This window comes from Perca fluviatilis, chromosome 24, assembly GCF_010015445.1.
Source record: "Perca fluviatilis chromosome 24, GENO_Pfluv_1.0, whole genome shotgun sequence".
Lineage (NCBI taxonomy): Eukaryota > Metazoa > Chordata > Actinopteri > Perciformes > Percidae > Perca > Perca fluviatilis.
This window is the reverse complement of record NC_053135.1, coordinates 9,246,550-9,267,954: the sequence shown is the minus strand read 5'-3', so window position 1 is coordinate 9,267,954 and position 21,405 is coordinate 9,246,550. Positions and strand designations below refer to the sequence as shown.

At 45.0% G+C, this 21,405-nt stretch overlaps 1 protein-coding gene across 3 annotated transcripts in view; it reads right to left on the bottom strand.

Annotated features, from left to right (window-relative positions):
• The window catches only part of pard3ba (par-3 family cell polarity regulator beta a), a 143,896-nt gene that overhangs the window by 73,459 nt on the left and 49,032 nt on the right, over positions 1–21,405 (bottom strand). For all 3 annotated transcript variants that reach the window (XM_039793245.1, XM_039793246.1, XM_039793247.1), the window contains 5 exons: positions 20,798–20,937; positions 20,380–20,508; positions 10,459–10,644; positions 6,765–6,926; positions 5,138–5,224 (listed from right to left, as the gene is read on the bottom strand). In XM_039793245.1, the coding sequence (XP_039649179.1) occupies positions 5,138–5,224; positions 6,765–6,926; positions 10,459–10,644; positions 20,380–20,508; positions 20,798–20,937 (704 nt within the window). The remainder of the gene's footprint in view (positions 1–5,137; positions 5,225–6,764; positions 6,927–10,458; positions 10,645–20,379; positions 20,509–20,797; positions 20,938–21,405) is intronic.

Below are 21,405 nucleotides of genomic sequence, written 5' to 3'. Positions count from 1 at the left end.
TTAACTTCTGATGAAAGCAAAGGAAAAAACAAATCTTGATTGTTCTTGGGGATAGACCAATTGCTGTTTGGTCCAACATACACCTACTCTGCGGAAGAAAAAAAAAAAGAAAAAAGAAAAAAAAAAAAAAAAGAGGATTTTACACCCATTTTGTAATAGTCACATCTTGCAACCAATCAATTATGATCCATCTCAGATGGTGATGTGGGAAAAAAAGCTTTGAGGAAAAATGAGCAGATTTAGAACAATTCTCGGAGGGTTTTGAATAGATGGGTAGCGTGGGTGATGAGCAAAACATCACAAAGTAGTCAAGTTGATCATAATTGAGGAAGAAATTTGTCATCCATTAAGACAAAAAAAAAAACACGTTCCCTTGACTTAATGGCAGCAAGACATTTAACAGGAGAATGCTCTCCCAAGTCAGACGTTGTACATACAGCAATGTGCCAGAATCTTATTTTGTTGGAAGTTGTTGGAAGTGCTTTGTGCACATTTTGTGTCTAAGAATAATGTAAGAATGTGAGCACGTCAATGCATCCCTCAACATTTTTTTTAACTTTTCCTATTCGACTGTGGATTTGGATTAGAAGAATAAAAAATCTAACAAAGAAAAGCATAAATAAATATATATGTGTATATGTATGTATATATATTGATCGCCTTTGGCAGTCCTTTTGAAAACTGACTTCAACGCTGCGTTACTGCAAAATAAATGGCGACTCTCTTCATGTGCACAATTAGAAACAGTAATTGTGACGATCCTGAGAGCAGTGACAGGCACGTTATCGAACAGCCCAGCACTACAAAGGACCCCCCCACCTCCCCCCACCCTACTGGAGATAGGGACTAGGTACATAGGGAAGTACTGGTGGAGGATGAAAGAAGCCTTTTCTGGTCAAAGAGATGGAAGTTACCGCTGTCTCTCTCACACTCACACACACCTATACACTTATTTAAGCGTGACAATATATAGTCGTTGGAATAATGAAAGGTGTTCTGATATCTTCATCATATCAAAGCATTGGGTGGGGTGTACGCACAGTCCCTGGGGTATCATTAGTATCTACCATACATGTTAATATGTCGCTACACCATAGCTTGTCAATCACTTTGTGCACATATATGTGTGTGTCGTATGCATTGCACACACAGTTCTGACAGCTCTTCTGCATGTGCCAGTGACACTTAAAGCACATCATAGCCCCATATCCATCCATTCATCCATCCATCCATTCGTCTCCACAAACTGACGACTCGCCTGAGGCTTTTAAAGCCGCCTGGCAGACAGGCCGTCAGATATTTTAATCCCACAACAATAAGTAAAGGGGTCCCCTACAGCTACATACAATAGATTTCTGAGAGGCTTAGCCTTGCCTCATCCTACTGTGTCACCCACCCCACCCACATATCACTCGACACGGGATGGAGAGCAAAATGGCAAAAGAAAGCGATCAAACATAGGAAACGGTGTTGGTTTTTCCTCTTTCTTGTTGATTTTAATATCTATTTCTAATATTATTCATATTTTAGTTTGTCAGTTACCTTTTAGGTACTTTGAACTGCACTCACCTGAATGAAAGGTGCTATACAAAGAAATGACTGACAGTGATAGAGTAATAGTTTTGGTTTAGCGTTCCAGTTTGGTTTCATAAGGGATGTTATTGTGGAAGTCAAAAATCTTCCAGTATGACCATCAGCGCAAAAGAAAAAAAGAGGCAAGCGGTTATCATCAAATTTTCCAGAGAAGTCTATGAAAATGTTTTAAACGCTTGCATGTGTGGAAGCAAATAAAAAGGCTTCTTGCCTGCGAAAAGGGAATCAAATCTATCAGAAAAAACGAATAATTCTTTTAAGAATTGCTTGGTATACAGCAAGCTGCTCATAGTTTTTAGTGTGAGCTAATGGTGGCCAGATGTTGAGCTCATATACCAAGCAATATTCAAATGCGCCAACTGCTAATCATACAGCAGAACATGCACGGGAGCAGCAATTATGCCAATATCATTACACTTTTCTAAACTAACTACTTTGAGCTCAATGCTAACATCAGCATGCTAACTGGATCTCTTACTGACCTGAATGTACTCATAACGCCAATGTCAACACACTGTCAGAATCCCACATACAAGAAATAAACGGTAACTCATTGATGTATTTAAAACAAAAATAGTTTTTTTTTTATAAAAAGGTAAATGAGGTAATTGTATTCTGATTAGGATTTAAGGTCATATCACAAAGCTCCAGATCTAGACCGAGACGGCGAGAGCTTAGGGGCTCAGGGAGCGTTGCTTTAGGGAGCGTTTGTTTTATCACGCTGCCCCGCGCTGCCACCAGACTGGCTGATTCGGGATGAGACTATGCAGATATACACTGAACTTTGCACTGGGTTTGATAGCATTTATCTGCAGGCTTGGATAACTGAAAAAACACACACACACACACACACACACACACACACACACACACACACACACACACACACACACACACACACACACACACACACACACACACAAGTCTGTATTACTATCTTTGTGGGGACATATCATTGACATAATGCATTCCCTAGCCCCTTACCCTAACCTTAACCATCCCAACTGAATGCCTAACCTTAACCCTCACCCTAACCATAACCTAATTCTAACCCTAATCCTAAAACCAAGTCTTAACCCTCAAACAGCCCTTTAAACTCGTGGGGTCCAGCATTTTGGTCCCCACGAGGCTGTGCAGACCCCAGAAGTATACTGTAGTCCCCGGTTTTTGGACCCAACGAATATAGTAAAACAGGTACACACACAAACACACACACACACACACACACACACACACACACACACACACACACACACACACACACACACACACACACACAGAGTGTTTTCATGAGAAAGAAACGCCACAATGGGCAGGTCAATGTCAGTCCACCCACTAACCCTCTCGTTATTACTCCCTCTCTTGCACACTATTATCGCTAAGCATCTGCTTTAACGGCCGTGAAACATCTTTATAAGCGTCTGAAATAATCAGTCATGGTTCAACGTGGAGCTGAATAGACAGACTTAACTAAGAAACAGCTATTTTTCACCGTCTGTCATGCTTGATGTCTTCATCAGTCCGTCTATTTGCGCTGCTTTTTAAGCATTACTTGAACACAACTTCTTGTGTGACGTTGTGATTGATTCTAATGTTGCTCACACGTTTCCCATCAGGGAATAAAGAAACTGCCAAAGTGAGGACATTTCTTTTGGGACACATTAAGACGACCTGTTTTTTTGTTGTTGTTTTTTTTCCTTTTTTACAACAGCACTTCAACACACAAAAGAGAAAGAGGTAAAAATAAGCAAAGGTTAACACATTCCATGCAGTCGGATTTTTAACACATTTATCACATCTGAAAGGGAGTGTGTTCACAGCTACATGGAGCATGCATGAATACTGAGTCTACTCTTATGTCACTTTTCATTATGTATTCCTGAAATATGTTCCGTATACTCTATGGCTGTGAATGTGTGACTCTTGCTGTGATTCTCTACACTTTTGGTGTGTTTGTGGTAGGTTCAAAAAATGAATGTGGGAATTTTCAGTCGTTCAACTTTTAATCGAAACGTGTGCTGGTTTCTGCGTGGAGTGAGTAACGAAGGATAAAGAAAAGGCTGAAAAGAAGAAAAAAAAAGACCAAAACAGAAAGAACAGGGACCCAAATGTCATTTAATAAACAGGGAGAGGTGCAAAGGAGAAAGTAGCCAGTGAAAACCCAACAGAGAAACAGACCGGCATGCAGGAGGCTTCAGATTAGCTTTATTTAACAGAGGAGAAACAGGCGGGTGAGACAGAAAAGCAGGAGTACATTCCCTTATTATTATTAAATTAAAAAAGAAAAGTCAACATAAAACGCTACAAATAGACAAAACAGGAAAGAGCAGATTAACAGTCTGTAGTCAACCCGGTGGACTGAAGAGAAAATGTGAACAAATAACAGCTAATTTAAGTGAGTTAAGACTGATGTGACAGAAAGGAGGCTGTACACAGTGAAGAATGTAGTATTGCATTGAGTTTATGGGTAATATTTTAAAAAGAGAGCTAAAAGTTAATGCTGTGACAGTTAGTGGTGTTGGCGAGAAGTGAGAAGCTTTCAGCCAGATTAATATGCTTCAACAAAATGCACTGTATTTAGAGATCACAAATTCGGTGCAAAAGAGGACAACGTAGCATTTCTTTTCTTCATAACATCCTTGAAAATATAACATCATAGGAACTATTCATTATTTAATATTCAACTTTACAGAGATTTTCAAGCTATTAAGTGCAATGTTTGTTCACTAATTTTAATTCAGATCATGATTATAATTGCAAATTTGGCAAAGTAGCCTGCATATACTGTACACACACACACACACACACACACACACACACAGTATCAGAGTCCTCCAGAGAGCTGGAGGTGTTGGTGCCTTGTGAGAGCCCGGTTGTGTGCGTAGTTATGCGTGTGTGCGTCTAGGTATCTGTCTGCAGGTGTGTGTGTGTTTCTGTTGGGACTGCGGGGGGGTATCCAGCTGTGTGTGGGTGGGTCCCCGTACATCTGCCCTGCCATCGCCCTGATGTTCTCAGTGTAACGGTTACTCTGAGAGGTGTGGACGGCGTCCAGTGTGCGGCTGCGTGTGTGCCTGGAGCGGCGGACGTGTGTGTTGCCCTGAGCGCCAACGAACGTGTGAACGCGCGCGTTATCGGGCCGGGTGTGGCCCTGCGTGTCTGCACGCGTACGGCCCCGTGCGTGGCCACGTGTGTATCCGCGGTCGTAGCTTTCCCCGTTTAAGTTTCCCTCCGTGGGTCTGTTGAAGCTGCTCAGCGTCTGGCTGTGAGAGACAGACCCAAACTCGTACCTCGTAGCTGGTCTGTACACATCTTTCTGGGCGTACCCCCCTTCATCATCACTGTGCTCAGTGTCTCGTTGTGTGAGGCCAAATGTGTAACCACTACGCCTCTCCCTTTGGCTATGACCATAGGTGTATCTGGTGTGCGTCTCCCTGTGGCTGTGAGGCAGCGGCTCTGACGCCCGCCTCCTCAGCGTGGGGAGGAGGGAGGAGCAGCGGTGGGGCGGAGGAGGCTGCTGCTGGTGGCAGGAGTCACTCACTCGTACCTGATTGCTGGAGCCTTTATGGTGGTTCAGCTGATGGCTGGAGGACCCATTTGTAGCTGTGTTTGGTGCTGGGTTGGCACTGATCATCTGTAGAAAAGAAAAAAGAAGTAAAACAATTTGGTGAAAAAACAAAACTTGGATAATAACTAGTGTGGACAGTGACTAAGTGTCGCCTAGCGTAGATACGTGCCTAATCGTGCGCGTGGCCATTCATACCGGACTCGTATTTCTACGCGCCGGTCTCGAGAGAGAGAGAGAGAGAGAGAGAGAGAGAGAGAGAGAGAGAGAGAGAGAGAGAGAGAGACTGTCTGAGTGGGGAAAACTGTGGTAATTGTAGCATATATGTGGTGTGTGTGTGTGTGTGTGTGTGTGTGTGTGTGTGTGTGTGTATCTTTCTGTGTGCCTGATCGCGTGTCTCACTGTGAGAAGTCAAGACAGCCAAAATCCCCATGAACCTGCCGGTTTTATTTTGAAATGTGTGTGTTTTGGTAAAGTCTCCGGCTGCACTGTGGTCTTCCTGTATGGGATTACCTGCCTGGCTTGACACATACGCTCGCGTATCGCGCAAGAAACAGAGGAGACGGCGAAACTATCGCTGCAGCGCGCCGGCCGACGCGGACGCTACGCGCCCGGTGCGGCCGGACAGATTGGATAACATTGGGCGCCGAAATAAAATGCTGCGTGTTCCACCTGTAAGACTTTTCAAAAAGCCAGTCGTTATTTGGATGTTTTCATTCTTGTATTATGTATTTTTATTAGACACTGCAGATAGACGGGAAAGGAGGGAGAGAGAGGGGATGACACGCAGCAAAGGGCCGCGGGTCGGATTCAAATCCGGGCCGCTGCCAAGGACTCCGCCTGCATGGGGTGCACATACTACCGGGCGAGCAAGAGGTCGCCCCATGTATTCATCATTTCTCGCTGTTCACACTGAGAAACAGAAACAGAATTTCTAATCCTTACTGCGATAATTGGGCTGATGTCTCTTTCATATTGCTGACACGCATGTAGGTCAGCTGCTTCCAGTATGTACAGCAGAGCATGTTTACAGTGGGCCTCAATGGAAGTGATCCTAATGTGGCTGATACGGATCATTGATTCTGCTGTCAAAACTCTGGTAGCTACTTACTGTATGAATGATCTTTGAACGTTATCAGGCTGAGCAGAGCATTTCATAATGCATAAGCATCCCTAAATGTTTCATGTTTCACCAAATCTATCCAACCAAACTCTAAAAATTCCAACATGTTGCCCCACATCCACCAAAACTTCACAAGGAAGGAAATGAAGTGAAAAAAAACATTTAACACAAGTACGACACTAAATATGACGTATTAACATGGTATTATGATAATATTAACAAGATACTTTTTTCCCCTCTTAATTGATTTCTGCAGAACTGTAAGAAACCTGCCTTTCCAAAATCAAGCTTGAGCACGTTCATGACCTAAAAATGTCAGTTATCTGCTGCCAATGTTGTTTTTCCAAATATGAAGAGTCTGATTTGCAATCCAGCTAGGTGAAAAAAATACACTCATTTTACGGTCAGAAAACGTTGCCTGGGTGGAATACACCTCTCAAAATGCCATGATATTCCAGAAATGTTTCGAGTGGGATAACCCAGTACCTGTAAGGGTGCTCGGAGCACGACCAGCTGGATGGTGCCCCTGGCGTTTCCCTCGTACGACATGGAGCGTCTCAGCGTCTCCATGGCAGCGTGGTTGGAGCGTCTGAGCAGCGACTCGCCGTTTACCGCTATCATCTGGTCATTTACGCTCAAGCGACCGTCCTGTTGGGAGACCGTCAAGTTATCAGCATTGCAATTCAGCTAACCGAATTAGCATGAGGGGAATTAGCAGTAAAACATACGGTTGATGGTAATGGGAGGACTATTAAACGGAGAGAGATTTTCAGATTTGCCTTTCATTTTATCTAAACTAGTCGCAGAGGAAATGCAGGCATTTTGACGAATGTCTTATTTGCTAGTCACTTATGCTAATGTTTCATAATAAAATGATATTAAAATGCTGGGGGGGGGGGGAAGAAAAAGTAAAGAGTGCAACTCTTACATAAAATAAGACACAGGACTGGTCACCAATAAAGTTCTAAGTGAGAAGAGAAATTGGGAGAGGTGTGAAATATGTGTGTGTGTGTGTGTGTGTGTGTGCGTGTGTGTGTGAGAGACAGTGATAAAGAGAGAGAGAGCGAGAGAGAGAGAGAGAAAAAAAGTGGAGTAGAAAATGGAAGATAGGGGGAAGGCAAGAAAATTGTAGAGTTAGCAGTCTACTGAGAGCGGGAGCGCCATGATAAATACATAGAGCAGCTAATGGAATAGCCTCTGTGGGCACTAAATCACTTCTAAGTGTTTTAAATAGCAGCCTCTCATAGAGAGGCAACACGGAATAGTGCCCTGGAGGGAGCGGGAGGGAGAGGGAGTGGAAGAGTGGGCAAGTGAGGGCAAGAGAGAGAGAGGGGAGGGGGGGTGGGTGTCAAATGTGAAAAGCAATGCAGAAGGCTATATTTAAAAAGAAAATAGAAAAAAGATGAGGACACTGAAGACTATTTGAGTTTATGAGTGAGTGAGTGAGTGAGTGAGTGAGTGAGTGAGTGAGTGAGTGAGTGTGTGTGTGTGTGTGTGTGTGTGTGCGTGCGTGTGTGTGTCATGATTGGTCCATTATGGTCAGCACTGGCCTTTGACCCCATCTCATTAACAAGGCACCATCGGGACTGACCTTAAATGCAGACTGGGATGGCACCACACACACACACACGTTACACACACACACACAGACACACAGACAGACGACAGACAGACAGACAGACAGACAGACAGACAGACAGACAGACACACGTCTGCATCAAATCCAAGAAAGTCATCAAAAATGTATGTTTGTGCCAAAATCAGCGGGTGTCTGTGATATTCCCTATTACTATCTCCACTCTCCAAGTAAGCAGCGGCAGCACGCTACATGTAATTTTAATTTGTTTTCTTTAGCACACTCTTTGATGCGATCGCATGACAGGATCAGGAGTAAAGTCAAAGAACATTTTTCTGATATAATTGAGGCCCCGGGCCGCGACAGCAGCCAAAACTCTTTAATGGAAATGGGTTAGATCTCTCCATGACTCTTCCTCATCTCCTCCCTTTTTTGCCTGCTGTGTGACTGTGTCTGTGTGTGCTGGTGTGTGACTCAGGGGACACCCGGGTTCCCTCCTCTGTACCGGCCTGGCACCACAAAGTCTCATCAGGCCCCTTAGCTGCTTTTCATTAGCATGCAACGACATCGAGGACACACACACACACACACACACACACACACACACACACACACACACACACACACACACACACACACACACACACACACACACACACACACACACACACACACACACACACACACACACGTATTGTGTTCCTGCTGAGAGTCTCCACTTTTCAATTTTCTCTTTCTCCTCTTATTCCGCCTCTTTCCATCTCTCTATTGTTTGATAGCGCTCATTTCTTCCCTCTTACATACCCTCCCTTCTCTCACCCTCGTACACCCGCTGTCTTCTTTCAATGGGTTTCCTCCCCTCCCTCGCTACTGGCCGTCTCTCCTCCTGCACGTCTTTCTTCCTCTTATGTGGTATCTTGTCCCAGAAACCTGTTTCGCAGCCAGCCGGAGATCTTACTAGGCCAATCTGTCGGAGCGCTAACCGCATCGGCAGCTGTCAGAAAACTACTTCTGAAGGCACTTCAGGGAGCTGCCGTCTAGCAGCCCTGATCCCAGACCAGCCGTTTATCTACAACGCCACACTCGCGTCTGTGCCTGCTCGACATGCAGTGCAGATCTGGCAGCAGCAACGAGGGGCACGAGGACTTGTGACATGTGAGGGGGGCCAGATATGGAAGCCAAGTGGAGGAATCTCCAGAGTGCTGAAACGGGATGTCCCCCCGATACACTCGCAACTTGAAGTGAGTACTGAGTGATAAAGATAAGACGGCCGCAGCGCTGGGGTTACGAGGCCGCGACTTGGGGTCAATGGGAGTCAAAGGTCCAGGGACAGCGGGCCTCGGAGGAAGACAGGAAATGAGATGACGAGGCGAGAAGCGCAAAGTAAAATGAGATGAGAGAAAACAACAGAGGAGGACATCATAAAGAAGGGGAAACAGTGTGGACAACATGCAACAAGGTGAAAAGAAAAAAAAAATGATTGAAAAAAAAATTAAATAAACCTTGGTGGTTCTAGATAAAACTATAACTTAAAGAACTCCTGAATAGATAAAGTATTCTGAATACAGAAAGCAGTGTGGCACTCAAAATGTTACTGCAATGCTTCTCATTTCTCAACTTTGATGTATTTTTAAGGAACTCTTTAAAAGCACCAAACTGGCTCTGTGATGGTAAAAACTTAATGAGGCATTTTGGCTCTATATAGAAACCTTTATATCGAACTACAGGAATGAGACGTTTCACACATTTTCAAACTTCAATCTGTAAGATTGATGTCGGGAAGTCGGGAAGTTCAGTCTGGACTTGATCCGTTGTGGAGCAACTATGCTCCAACCAGAGCTGATTGGACCAATCAAATTGTCAGGGCGGGCTTTATACGATGATGGACAGATGATCAACAGTAACCAACGTCACCAAAGAGTGCTTGGGTTGAATTTGTTTACAACAAAGATGGCTGCTGCTGGAGAATTGAGATGTGTAGATTTCGCCATTGCGTCTGTTATAGAAGATATCGACGGCGCATTCATTTTTAAAGAGCAACAGAGAACCGCGATCAAGGCATTTGTCGATCGGAAAGATGTTTTTGCCGTCCTTCCTACGGGATTCGGCAGAAGTTTAATCTATTAGCTGGCTCAACATACGACACATACTCTGTTGCTCTGATTGGTTGTAGGTCCATCCAATGGAGTGCAGAGGCATTTTCTTTCCTGGTTCGGTTGAAACACGCCCCATAATCACAGCCCAATGGAGCAGTATCAGACTCAGATTCTGACTAGAATCGGAGTAGGACAACGTCAGGCTATTTTGCCTTAAAATACCATACTATGTATACTTTAGATTGTTGGTGTTTTATTTGTGGATGTATGTTTGCCATTGCTGAAAGGAAGGATGGACAAAACCACCAAAATAAGTCAAATGTTCTAATAAACCAGAGTTATCCTTTAGATCAGATGTAGTACTCGTTTAAACAGGTTGGGTTTGTGACAGGTTTTGCTTTTCTTTGTTGTTTTTTTCACTAAGAGGGATGCAAAAGGCCTCCAAAAAACAGCTGCTAAAAAGGCCCTGTGGCACCCGGTGCAGACACCATATGAGGATCCTCTCTACCTTGTAAGCGGCCCCTCCATGGATGATGGACTTGATGAAGATGCCCAGGTCCTCTCCGGTCTCTCTGGACTTGTTGCCCTTCAGGCTGACCCCCAGGCCGGCCGAACCCGACTCATTGAGGGGGATCTCGTACATCAGCTGCTCCCTGCCGTCCTCCAACACCAGACTGCCGACCTCTTCGCCTTTCTGAAAGACAGAAAAAAGAAAACATGAAGACTTTTACCCAAGTTCAGATTTTCCTTGAAATGCTATGTAAAACGCTGCTGTTCTAGACAGGAAAGAGCCTGTTCATACACCTAATACCGACTTTACATATTGAGTGCGGTGTATGATCACTCACAATCGAGCTAGGAGCACCACATCTAATGCACAGGCTGATAATGCACGCTCCTACACCAAGCAGATTATACTCGACACCAAAAAGCAGACAGAAAACGGAGTGAAAAGAGAAAAGGGAACAGAAACGGATTAAAGAGTCCGATGGAAGAGGGATGCGGGAGGGGAAGAAAAAAAAAAGATAAGTAAAAGAAAGGAAAAGAGGACGAGAGGAGCAGGTGTTGTGTTCTGGAAAGAGAGATGAAGGTAGTAGTGAGAATAAGAGGAAAGCTACTGTAGAGAGGTTATTCCATTTGGAGATGAAAGGCGCAGACGGAGAGCGAGCGATTTCTAAAGGAAACATAATAACCTTTTCATACCTCCTCCTGGAGCACTGTGGGGGAGGAAGGGGGGAGGAAAGAAGCGGAGGGCCGAGGATGGAGGCGCAGAGGAGCATTTAAAAGTAATAACCCATCCCTGAGGTATCCCCCCCCCGCCTCACTCTTTACATTTCATCCTAATCTCTCAATCTTACTGTACATCTCTCCCTTCTGCGCCTCTCCTCTCAATTTCTCTTTCACCTCCCTAGTTTGTTCCATCTCTACTTTCTACAGGTCTCCTCTCTACATCTCTCACCCACCCGCCCCACTCACCCGCTGCTATTCAATGGCAAGAAAGTGCCTGTGTCAGCGGCAACAGAATACAAGATGGGGGAGAGAGACAAAAGGCAACAAAGGGGGGAAAAAAGGGAAATGTCTGTCATTATGGGATGGCAAAAAAAGAGAGCAGGAAAGAAATGCCAGGTTCAGCCACCCGGGGAAAAGAGGGCCTCAGCACCACTTTACTCCCAAGCGGATGGAAGGTTAAGAGACGTGTGTGTGTATGCATGTGATCACACATATTTCTTTTCCTGCTCTTCTTACTCTGGCTGTGACTGTAAATAGCTCAGAGGTTCATTCAGTTCAGGAACTAAAATAAAGACAACAGACACTCAAAAACGAGAAAGCAACAAAATGAAGAAAAGAAAAAAAAAGGTGAATTTTGTAGGAATACGCATATACATTACAGCAGCCGTACCAGCTGTCACAGCTTTAAAGATCTGACTACCCACATGAGGATTGCGGGAGCCTTACATCAGGCACCTCGCCTGCTACTGAATCAGAAATCCATGTTTACGTCTCCGCCGTCAACCCGGCGCCAATGTTCAAGGATGTGGGAGTCAAACATGTCCCCCGGTATCATTTTGTGAAATTCATGACTGTAGGAGCTCGCTCTCAACCTCACGGTGATCCTCCAGCCCTCAAATGCGGTCTCCGTTCTGTCAGCACTACTCTGTGCTGCTTCGTCTAGGTGCTTAATTAAAACAGCAGCCTGTGAAAGCCTTTAGGCCGGGAGGGATGCTCAGTTCCAAAGAGTGAGTCGGAGTTCACAAGCCAGCAAAGGCACAGGAGCTGAACCTGGATGGTCGCCTGTGTCAGGGTAAAGAACGCTACTGTACGGTAACACACTGATCCGAGTCCCTGCTCTCACTTTGGATTTAAAAGAGACGACAGCTCAGTGCCTACTCATTAGGCCGACAGATACTACGTTACGGGGCGACATCGTTTGTCAGTACCTTACAAAACCCCTTTACAGAGATGATTCAAATGAAGTTTGATTAAGGAGACCTTTGTCATCATCAAGCCTAAAGAAACGACGCAAAAGCGGTAATTCACTGGGCCGATAGAGGGCGCTGGTCAGGTAAAATAGTTTTAGGTTTCAACAAACAACCAATGCGGTCATTGTCCACCTGAGGATAGTCTCCAGTGATGACACTTGAAGTAAAAATCAATCAACCTCACATGTTTTTAACAGTGCACAGCATTGAATTGTAAATAATTCTGTATATAAACTATACAATAATAAATGTATAAAATATCTATGGGGAGGCCCTACTATCCCTACTGTATCTCTCTCTCTCTCTCCCCCCTAATTCCTGTCATCCATCCATCTACAGTCACACTTTCCCCAAAACACCTATTAAATTTGAATTCAGAAAAATCAAAAGATCCCCTCCAGAATACTTATTGAATAATAATGTGTGCCTGATATGGGTTTTCCCACAAGTTCAATTACCTGGGTACAAATTCTTAAAATTATATGTAGTCACCCTCATTTCAAAATCCAGAATCTCTGAATATGCAAATAGGTTTCAAGTTTCCACATCACACTCGTGCAAGTCTTATAGAAGACCTGTGGCTCTCCTGATAATCACTGTATTCAGTTCCTCGATACGATGAGAACAAGTTAAATCAAGCACAACCAGTCCGTCAAAAGTCCTGGAATCTATTTTCTATTTCAGTACAACACAAGACTTTCAGTCGGGGCTTATTTTTATCAACAAGGCGTTTTCAGAGGGCTGCTACTCAAAACCTTAAAAAGGAATTACAAAGACGATCCGCTACTTCCTGCGGGAGAGACACTTGAGAAGACTCCGAAGGCAACCTGGGAGGTTTTAAATACCTCTGTGATCTAGCTGCCATAACACACAGGGTGAAGGTGGCCAGATCAGAGCACAGCAGGCTCTGCAAAGAAACCAAGATATTGAAAAACGTTATGAAAATGTGAAGTCACATAAACGAAAAAGGTTTATTTTTTGTATCCCACTTAAATCTATTTATACAACCAAGTGGATCTCAGTGGTGGTCCAAATGCACTCTCACACACTCCAATATCCCCTCTAATGCCCTTTACTTGGGGGCAGATTGGCTCCCCAGGGTGGCTGAGACCCCTCGGCTCCACTCTGCGACCACCCCCCCCTCTCCTCCCTCCACTGTTAGCCCTGAGCAATGGCTCTTTAACAAGCTTTTAGCCAGGAGAGAGACCACCCTCTTCAGCACCCAAATGAGGAGACAAAAGGGAGCTTTTTTCTTACCCCTGGGTGGGAGGCGAGGGGGGGGTGATAAACAGCGATTACACACAGAGCCTTTTGTCGCTGAGGATTCCTAAATGGGGGGTTTCAAAGCGGTGGGATTAGCGGTGAGAGCGACATTCAATTAAGATGAGATCTCGCTGCGCTCGACGGCAACGACGGAGCTCCCAATTAATCGCCTTAATGTCTGCCTCTCCTTCGCTTTACACCTTTAGCTCACAACAAAGAGTTAGGAAAGTAAAATGACTGATTGAGGGATAATTCGGGTGTGTTGGAGAGGGGGGGATGGGATAATGAAAAGAGTAAAAGAAGAGCTTCAGCTCTAAGACAGAAAGAGAAAAAAAAAAAAAGGTAGAAAGGGATAGACGACAGGGAGGACAAGCTGCCTGACGATCCCTTCTTCCTGTGAACTGGCCTAGGCTTGCCGGCAACTGAGGGTCGACCATGTGCAGAGTGACCCCTCCATCCTGTCCTTGGCAAACTCACAATTCTGCTACATACACACTTTTACTCGCACAAACGCACACATACTGTATCGCGCGCCCGACAAATACCCCCCAGAAACTCTCTCTAATCTCCACCCCTGAAACAAAACGAGGCCCCGTGATATAATGAGAGCGCAGAGTGTCGGAGGCGCAGAAATGCTGATGGGACCGAAACTGTGATTAGAAGTTATCACTTTTTAATTACTCGGAGGGTGCGTGAGAGTACAGAAGACAGGGTAGAAAACCGCCGTCCTTTTGTATGAAGAGGCTAATTCGCACGGCTTTACTGTTATTCTTTTGGCTGAAAGGGACCAGTGTTCCTTCCGGCGCTGCCGAGAGCTTTCACAGAACCCCACGCTCCTCATGAAACGCCAATACCCTTTCTATTGAAACTAATCAATCAGCAGTTCCCGCCAGTTCCTGTAAGAGTCTACTTTGCTTTTACAAGGGAGATGAAAACGACTGTATGAATGCTGGAGTGGAGAATATAAATCTTGTAGGTTGGCAGCAGGATGGTGCAGTGGGGACAAAAAGCAGCCTTTTAAGCAGATGACCCCGCTTCAAAACGCTGTGTCAGCGAGCGTTTGTTCTGCTGAAGTGTCCTTCGGCAAAACACTGACCCTCCTGACCAGCTCCAGGGTTGCTGCCGTTTAGCCGAGCTGACCTCTAATCTCCCTGCATCCCACAGACCAGCATTAGCATTATTGAGTGTATTTCTACTGATATCAGTGCATGTACGTGTAGCCTCAGTGGAGACTTCACCCCCTCCAGCACTTATTTTTAGCCACGCTAGCGACAGAACTCAAGGGACGGCAATGTTGGCTGGCTGGTTGCTACACTACTTTGGTCCCGACTGAAATATGCAGACCAATTTTGGATGCATTGCCAAGTTTCGGTGTACACGTTCATGTCCCCCTTAGGATGAACTGCAATGATTTTGGTTCTGACTTTTCATAATCGTCTTGGTAGAGCGGTCGCCTCTCAACGACAAGATTGGACGGTTCGATCCCAGGCTCCTTTTCGTCCACATGTCAAAGTGTCCCTGAGCAAGACACTGAACCTCCAAGTTGCTCCCCGGATGCTGTATGTATAGCTGCTCACTGCTCGTCAGACTTAGGATGGGTTAAATGCACTAATTGAATTTCACTACACTGTACTGGGAGTACGTGACGAAATAGGATTAAAGTTTTTTAGTTTTCAGGTAAAAAACTAACGACATTCCCATCAGCCGCAGCTGTACTCTGTGTTTAGTGCTAATCAGCAAATGCAATGCAGGCTGACACACTAAATGGTGACCATGGTAAACATTATACCTGCCAAACATCGGCATGTTATTTGGACATTGTAATAGTCAGCATGTTGCCGTGCACTGCTACAGTATGCCTCAGCAGCACAGACTCGCTTGTTTGTTTGGTTGGTTGGTTTTTCTTTCAAACCTTTAAGTGAGGGATCTTATAATAACCTGTGGAGCTGTTCTGCTTCTTTCAATTACAACCTAATTAAGAAAAAAAGAACAAGTGGATTTTACACAGTTGTGTCTCAATGGTCAACAGGCCATGACCTGTTTAATAGTGGGTGTCTGCAAAAGCCCTGTTTGCATGCAACTGGTAAATAATGGCATGTCTCCCTTACAAACTGCCATGATTAGAGGCATAATTGTTAGGGTAAAAAGATATAAGATGCTGTAGCCGGCAGAGGTAACAGCACTGAGAGAGAGCAGGCTCAGTAGCGGGACCACAGGCGATTTCTTTACAGTGCAAATGTGTCTGCATTTTACAGATAGGCTACTGCTCAGCTGTGAAAGCTGACTTCCTTGGACTTATTTATTTTGGGTGCCAGTTTCAGGTTTGGTCAGACGGTTGGATTTATTAATTTGGATACTGCTCTGTACTGCTGTGACTGACACTTTCCCTGAAGTCTTTGTCATGTCCATGCTAGTCTATCTATATCCTCGACCTTCCACTTCCGGGATTGCTCCGTTGCAGACGGAAATTCTGCCGGATTGCCCTCATTTAGGCCGGGTAACCGTTGCCTTGGGCTTCCTTTGTGTTGGCATTTTAAACTCCGGTGGATTTATGAGGACTATGGTTAACTGCTCCTCAGATCTCTGCAGGGTAAATCCAGACAGCTAGCTAGACTATCTGTCCAATCTGAGTTTTCTGCTACACGACTAAAACATCTTTTGAACGTACACGTTCCCGAGGCTACTTTGCAGCAGCACCGCGGCTTGTCCCGGTGCTTAAAACCACCCAAGACGATTGTGATTGGTTTAAAGAAATGCCAAAAAACCAGAGCATGTTTTTCTCCCATCCCGGAATGCTGTGTAGACTAGCCAGACCCTCCTCTGCAGCACCGCGGTGAGACGTGAAACTGTGTCCATGCCCACATGTATATTAAAAGGTCCCATGGCGTGAAACTTTTACTTTATGAGGTTTTTTAATTAATATTAATATGAGTTCCACCAGCCTGCCTATGGTCCGCAATTGGCTTGAAATGGCGAAAGGTGTAAACCGAGCCCTGGGTATCCTGCTCTGCCTTTGAGAAAATGAAAGCTCAGATGGGCCGATCTGGAATCTACCTCCTTATGAGGTCATAAGGAGCAAGGTTACCTCCCCTTTCTCTGCTTTGCCCGCCCAGAGAATTTAGCCCACCCATGAGAGAGAGACATCATGGCTTTCAAACGAGCAAAGTGGCTGTTGGTCAAGGCCACACCCCCACCTTGCCCCTCTCCCTCACAGTCTACAGACACAGAAATGGCACATACTAAGGAAAGCTCATTGTGGGACTGGCTCTAGTGGCTGTAATTCTGCACCAAGGCTGAATTTCGGGAAAGAGACTTCAGATACAGTATTAGACTTCAGATACAGTATTAGGGGACCACTAAGGCCTATATAAAAGAGACTTCAGATACAGTATTAGGGGACCACTAAGGCCTATATAAAAGAGACTTCAGATACAGTATTAGGGGACCACTAAGGTCTGTATAAAAGAGACTTCAGATACAGTATTAGGGGACCACTAAGGTCTATATAAAAGAGACTTCAGATACAGTATTAGGGGACCACTAAGGCCTATATAAAAGAGACTTCAGATACAGTATTAGGACACCACTAAGGCCTATATAAAAGAGACTTCAGATACAGTATTAGGGGACCACTAAGGCCTATATAAAAGAGACTTCAGATACAGTATTAGGGGACCACTAAGGTCTATATAAAAGAGACTTCAGATACAGTATTAGGGGACCACTAAGGTCTATATAAAAGAGACTTCAGATACAGTATTAGGGGACCACTAAGGTCTATATAAAAGAGACTTCAGATACAGTATTAGGGGACCACTAAGGTCTAAATAAAAGAGACTTCAGATACAGTATTAGGGGACCACTAAGGCCTATATAAAAGAGACTTCAGATACAGTATTAGGGGACCACTAAGGTCTATATAAAAGAGACTTCGGATACAGTATTAGGGGACCACTAAGGCCTATATAAAAGAGACTTCAGATACAGTATTAGGGGACCACTGAACGCTTATAAAAGAGACTTCAGATACAGTATTAGGGGACCACTAAGGTCTATATAAAAGAGACTTCAGATACAGTATTAGGGGACCACTAAGGTCTATATAAAAGACTTCAGATACAGTATTAGGGGACCACTAAGGTCTATATAAAAGACTTCAGATACAGTATTAGGGGACCACTAAGGTCTATATAAAAGAGACTTCAGATACAGTATTAGGGGACCACTAAGGTCTATATAAAAGAGACTTCAGATACAGTATTAGGGGACCACTAAGGTCTATATAAAAGAGACTTCAGATACAGTATTAGGGGACCACTAAGGCCTATATAAAAGCATCCAAAGAGCACCATGTCATTGGACCTTTAAAACTCTTGACCAAGAAATCAGGTTTATCCAGTTGAAATAGAGCTGGGGTAACCAGGTAACCGGTTTACGAGGTCATGGTTAAATACATGCATGTAAACACACTTGTTTGTACTTTTTACACTAGATCTGTATCACCTGCAGGCACATTCGGAAAATTAAGTGAATTCCAAATCCCTGAACATATAACAATGTGTAATAAATGCTCCTAGATATCTAATCACATACTTTGTTTTAAAAATTAAAATAATGTGAATGCCTTCCATTGGAAAAATTGGTCCAGTCGAAGATCAAATTAAACCTTGATATATGCAATAAGCGGATATTGGAGATTCATTATGTGTAGCAGCGACAGCGAGGTTAGTCGAAGAAACCTTTGTATTGTAATTCAGCCGATTAATCTCAGCAGCTACTGAATGTAAAACTGCTATAATGAACTGCTGATTTTTTATTTTATTTTTTTTTACAAATATGATAGTATGACGTAGTAATGTGGATGCTCAAAGGCACTTTTTACAAGATATCACAGCCTCTAAAACAATGATAAATATTCATGAGCACCCACACTTAGCCAGACACGCAGACAGACACCTACGCACCAGTGTTTTCGTACAACTGGAGAAGCAGATGGCCGCGTCTACTCAATACGTCTCCATCATCATTGCATCTTTTGTGCGACCAAACCGCCACGAGGCGCTCCTTGCTAGCGCTCCACGTAAACATGCACAACTTTTATTTACTACTTAAGGAGTCGAGCAATTAAAACCTGCAGGGGAGGAGAAAAAGGGAGGAAAACAATTCTTCCTTGTTTGGTATTTTGCAGTAGGGTGTAGATTTTGGAAAGGTGTGGATTGTTTTGGTTTTTTTTCAGTCGTGAAGCATTTTTCCTTTGTTGGGTTTGCTTGTTGTCAAGTACTGTATGTGCTTGTGTTTGCATGTGCTCTTTGGCTACTTTTAATGACAAACTGTTTCTCCGTGGTAGTTTCTGCATCTGTGTATTTATGCAATCCTTTGCAAAGCTTTTTGAGGGTCTGCACATCTAAATTCAATGACGCAGAACCTCTAGAGTGCCTGTGTGTGGTGTTGTGTGTCTGTAAATATGTGTGTGTGTGTGTGTGTGAGTGAGTGTGTGAGTGAGTGAGTGTGCGCTTAGGGGACATCAAACTGTCTTTGAGGTGGAGGACTGTGCTGGAGATAAGGGCCAGATCTCACGGGGCACCCACAACTTCAACAGCCGCGACAGAGACAGGAGTGAAGGCTCTCTCTCATTCTGCCTCTCTCATTCCCCCCACAACCCCCAAACCCCGCCTCTTAAAGTCTCTAATGCCCAAATACAAGCAAGTGTTAGATGAAGACTGTATAGGCTCTTCAAAGTGCACTTGTTATGCCAAGACTGCTGGGCCATTAATGAGGGCAAACTATTTTCGGAAGCAGTAACTTGGCTGTTTAAAGATTGTGTTTGTCTGTGCATGCATGCGCGCGCGTGTGTGTGTGTGTGTGTGTGTGTGTGTGTGTGTGTGTGTGTGTGTGTGTGTGAGAGAGAGCACTTGTGTTCAAGTTTTTATCAAGGACTAGGTGTTAAGGAGTGTGCATGAGTGTGTGTGTGCAGCCCCTCTAGGTGTGAATATGCATCAGTCACTACAAAGCCCTGCGCGTCTTTTTTAGAGCTCTTTGAAGTAACGGAAAGGGAATAATCAGAATAACCACCGAGGACGGAGGGGAGAGAATAGAAGTGCACGGGCGAAAACATCATTTGCAGAAAGCGGCTGACTTTCAAGGGGCCCCACCTGTCTGTGTGTATATTTGTTTAAAAGTGTGTGTTTATTGATGAAACGCCCCCGGTGACAGTCAAACTGTGTCAGTTTCATAGCCCTGACGCTGACCTCTGGCCCCCGTCAGCCGCCGCAGGTAAACGGTCACTTAACACCCGCATCGTGCCGGTATGCGCGGACACGCTCGCGCGTTTCCTGGCTTGTGTGCGTGACTTCCTCTGGCATCGCTGTGTCAACAAACCATAGTGGGACAGGAAGGCCGGAGCGTGCTCTCGGTGGGTTTGTGTGTGTGTCCGCGTGCGGGGTTTAGAGGCAAAGGGGGCATCAACATAAAAGGAGGTTAGCTCCCTTGAGAGAGAAAAAGGAAAACAAATGACACAATGTCAAGGAAAAGATGAAGAGGAGGAGACAGAAAAAAAGAGCGCAGCAGTGAAGAGCACCAGGAAAGACAACCGGTCCGCAGAAATGACTGAGAAGAGAAGAGAGGGGAACACAGTGCGACGGTTCAGCGAGGACATGGATGCTGGGTTTTTGTGCATTCACACTTACCAGTTCCCGAGGCAGGAAGATGTCCTCCTGCCGTGCCACAACCACACACACACTCTCTCCCTGCCTGGTGCTGCGCAGCATGGCAACGAGTTCCTCCTGGCTACGGCCTGTCATATCTACTCCGTTCACCTACACACACACACACACAAAAGAGAAAACACACACAAAGAGAAAACACACACACAGTATATTAAAGCAAAGTGTATTATCCACTGTCAGTTGATTTCTGGATAAGGTCATCTTAAAACGTGGACATTTCCTCAGGAAAGTGAAAATACTCCATTTGGCCAGCAGGGGCGCCACCGAGCTGAGTTGCGTGCCACTAATGATGACGTTCCAGCTGCTGCTAACAGAGGCTATTGCTGCGACTGCTGGTTTTCTGCTCTGTGGAAGATCAACAGGCGGAGGTTTGTCTTACCTCCAGGACGCGGTCTCCAGGCTGCAGGCGGCCGTCTTTGATTGCTGCGCCGCGCGGCAGGATGTTCTTCACCAGGATTGGCCCTGGCCCGTGGACCGAGGAGTCCCGGGTTACCACGGTGAAGCCCAGACCCTCTGCGCCTGCGGGAACAAAGCAGCCTGCGTCACGTTGTGCATTAAAAGACATCAATCAGGCGAGACTTCAATTTATGACATATGACTTTAATTATCCCTCTCGTCCCCCTGCTCTGTCACTTTTCTACTTCTCCACTCGCCAGAGTTTTCCCTCTCTCTTCCTAGTCTGTCCTGCCTGAACCCAGTCTGCGGTTTAAGCATCTTCCTCCACACATTGACAACTGTTTAAGTGCCTGTTTTCCTCTGGGGGTTTGTTGCCTGGCTCAGCCTCTGAGCCGCCAGGAGAAGGCTTCTCTCCTAGCCGGATTAGACAGACTCTGCCTTTAATTTCACGTGTGAGCAGGCTGAACGGTGGCTGATGAAGGGAGGTAGAGGGAGAAGCTGGAAGGAAGGTGGGGGCGAAGCAAGGAGGGAAAGAGAGAGAGACCGAGAGAGAGAGAGAGAGAGAGAGAGAGAGAGAGAGAGAGAGAGAAC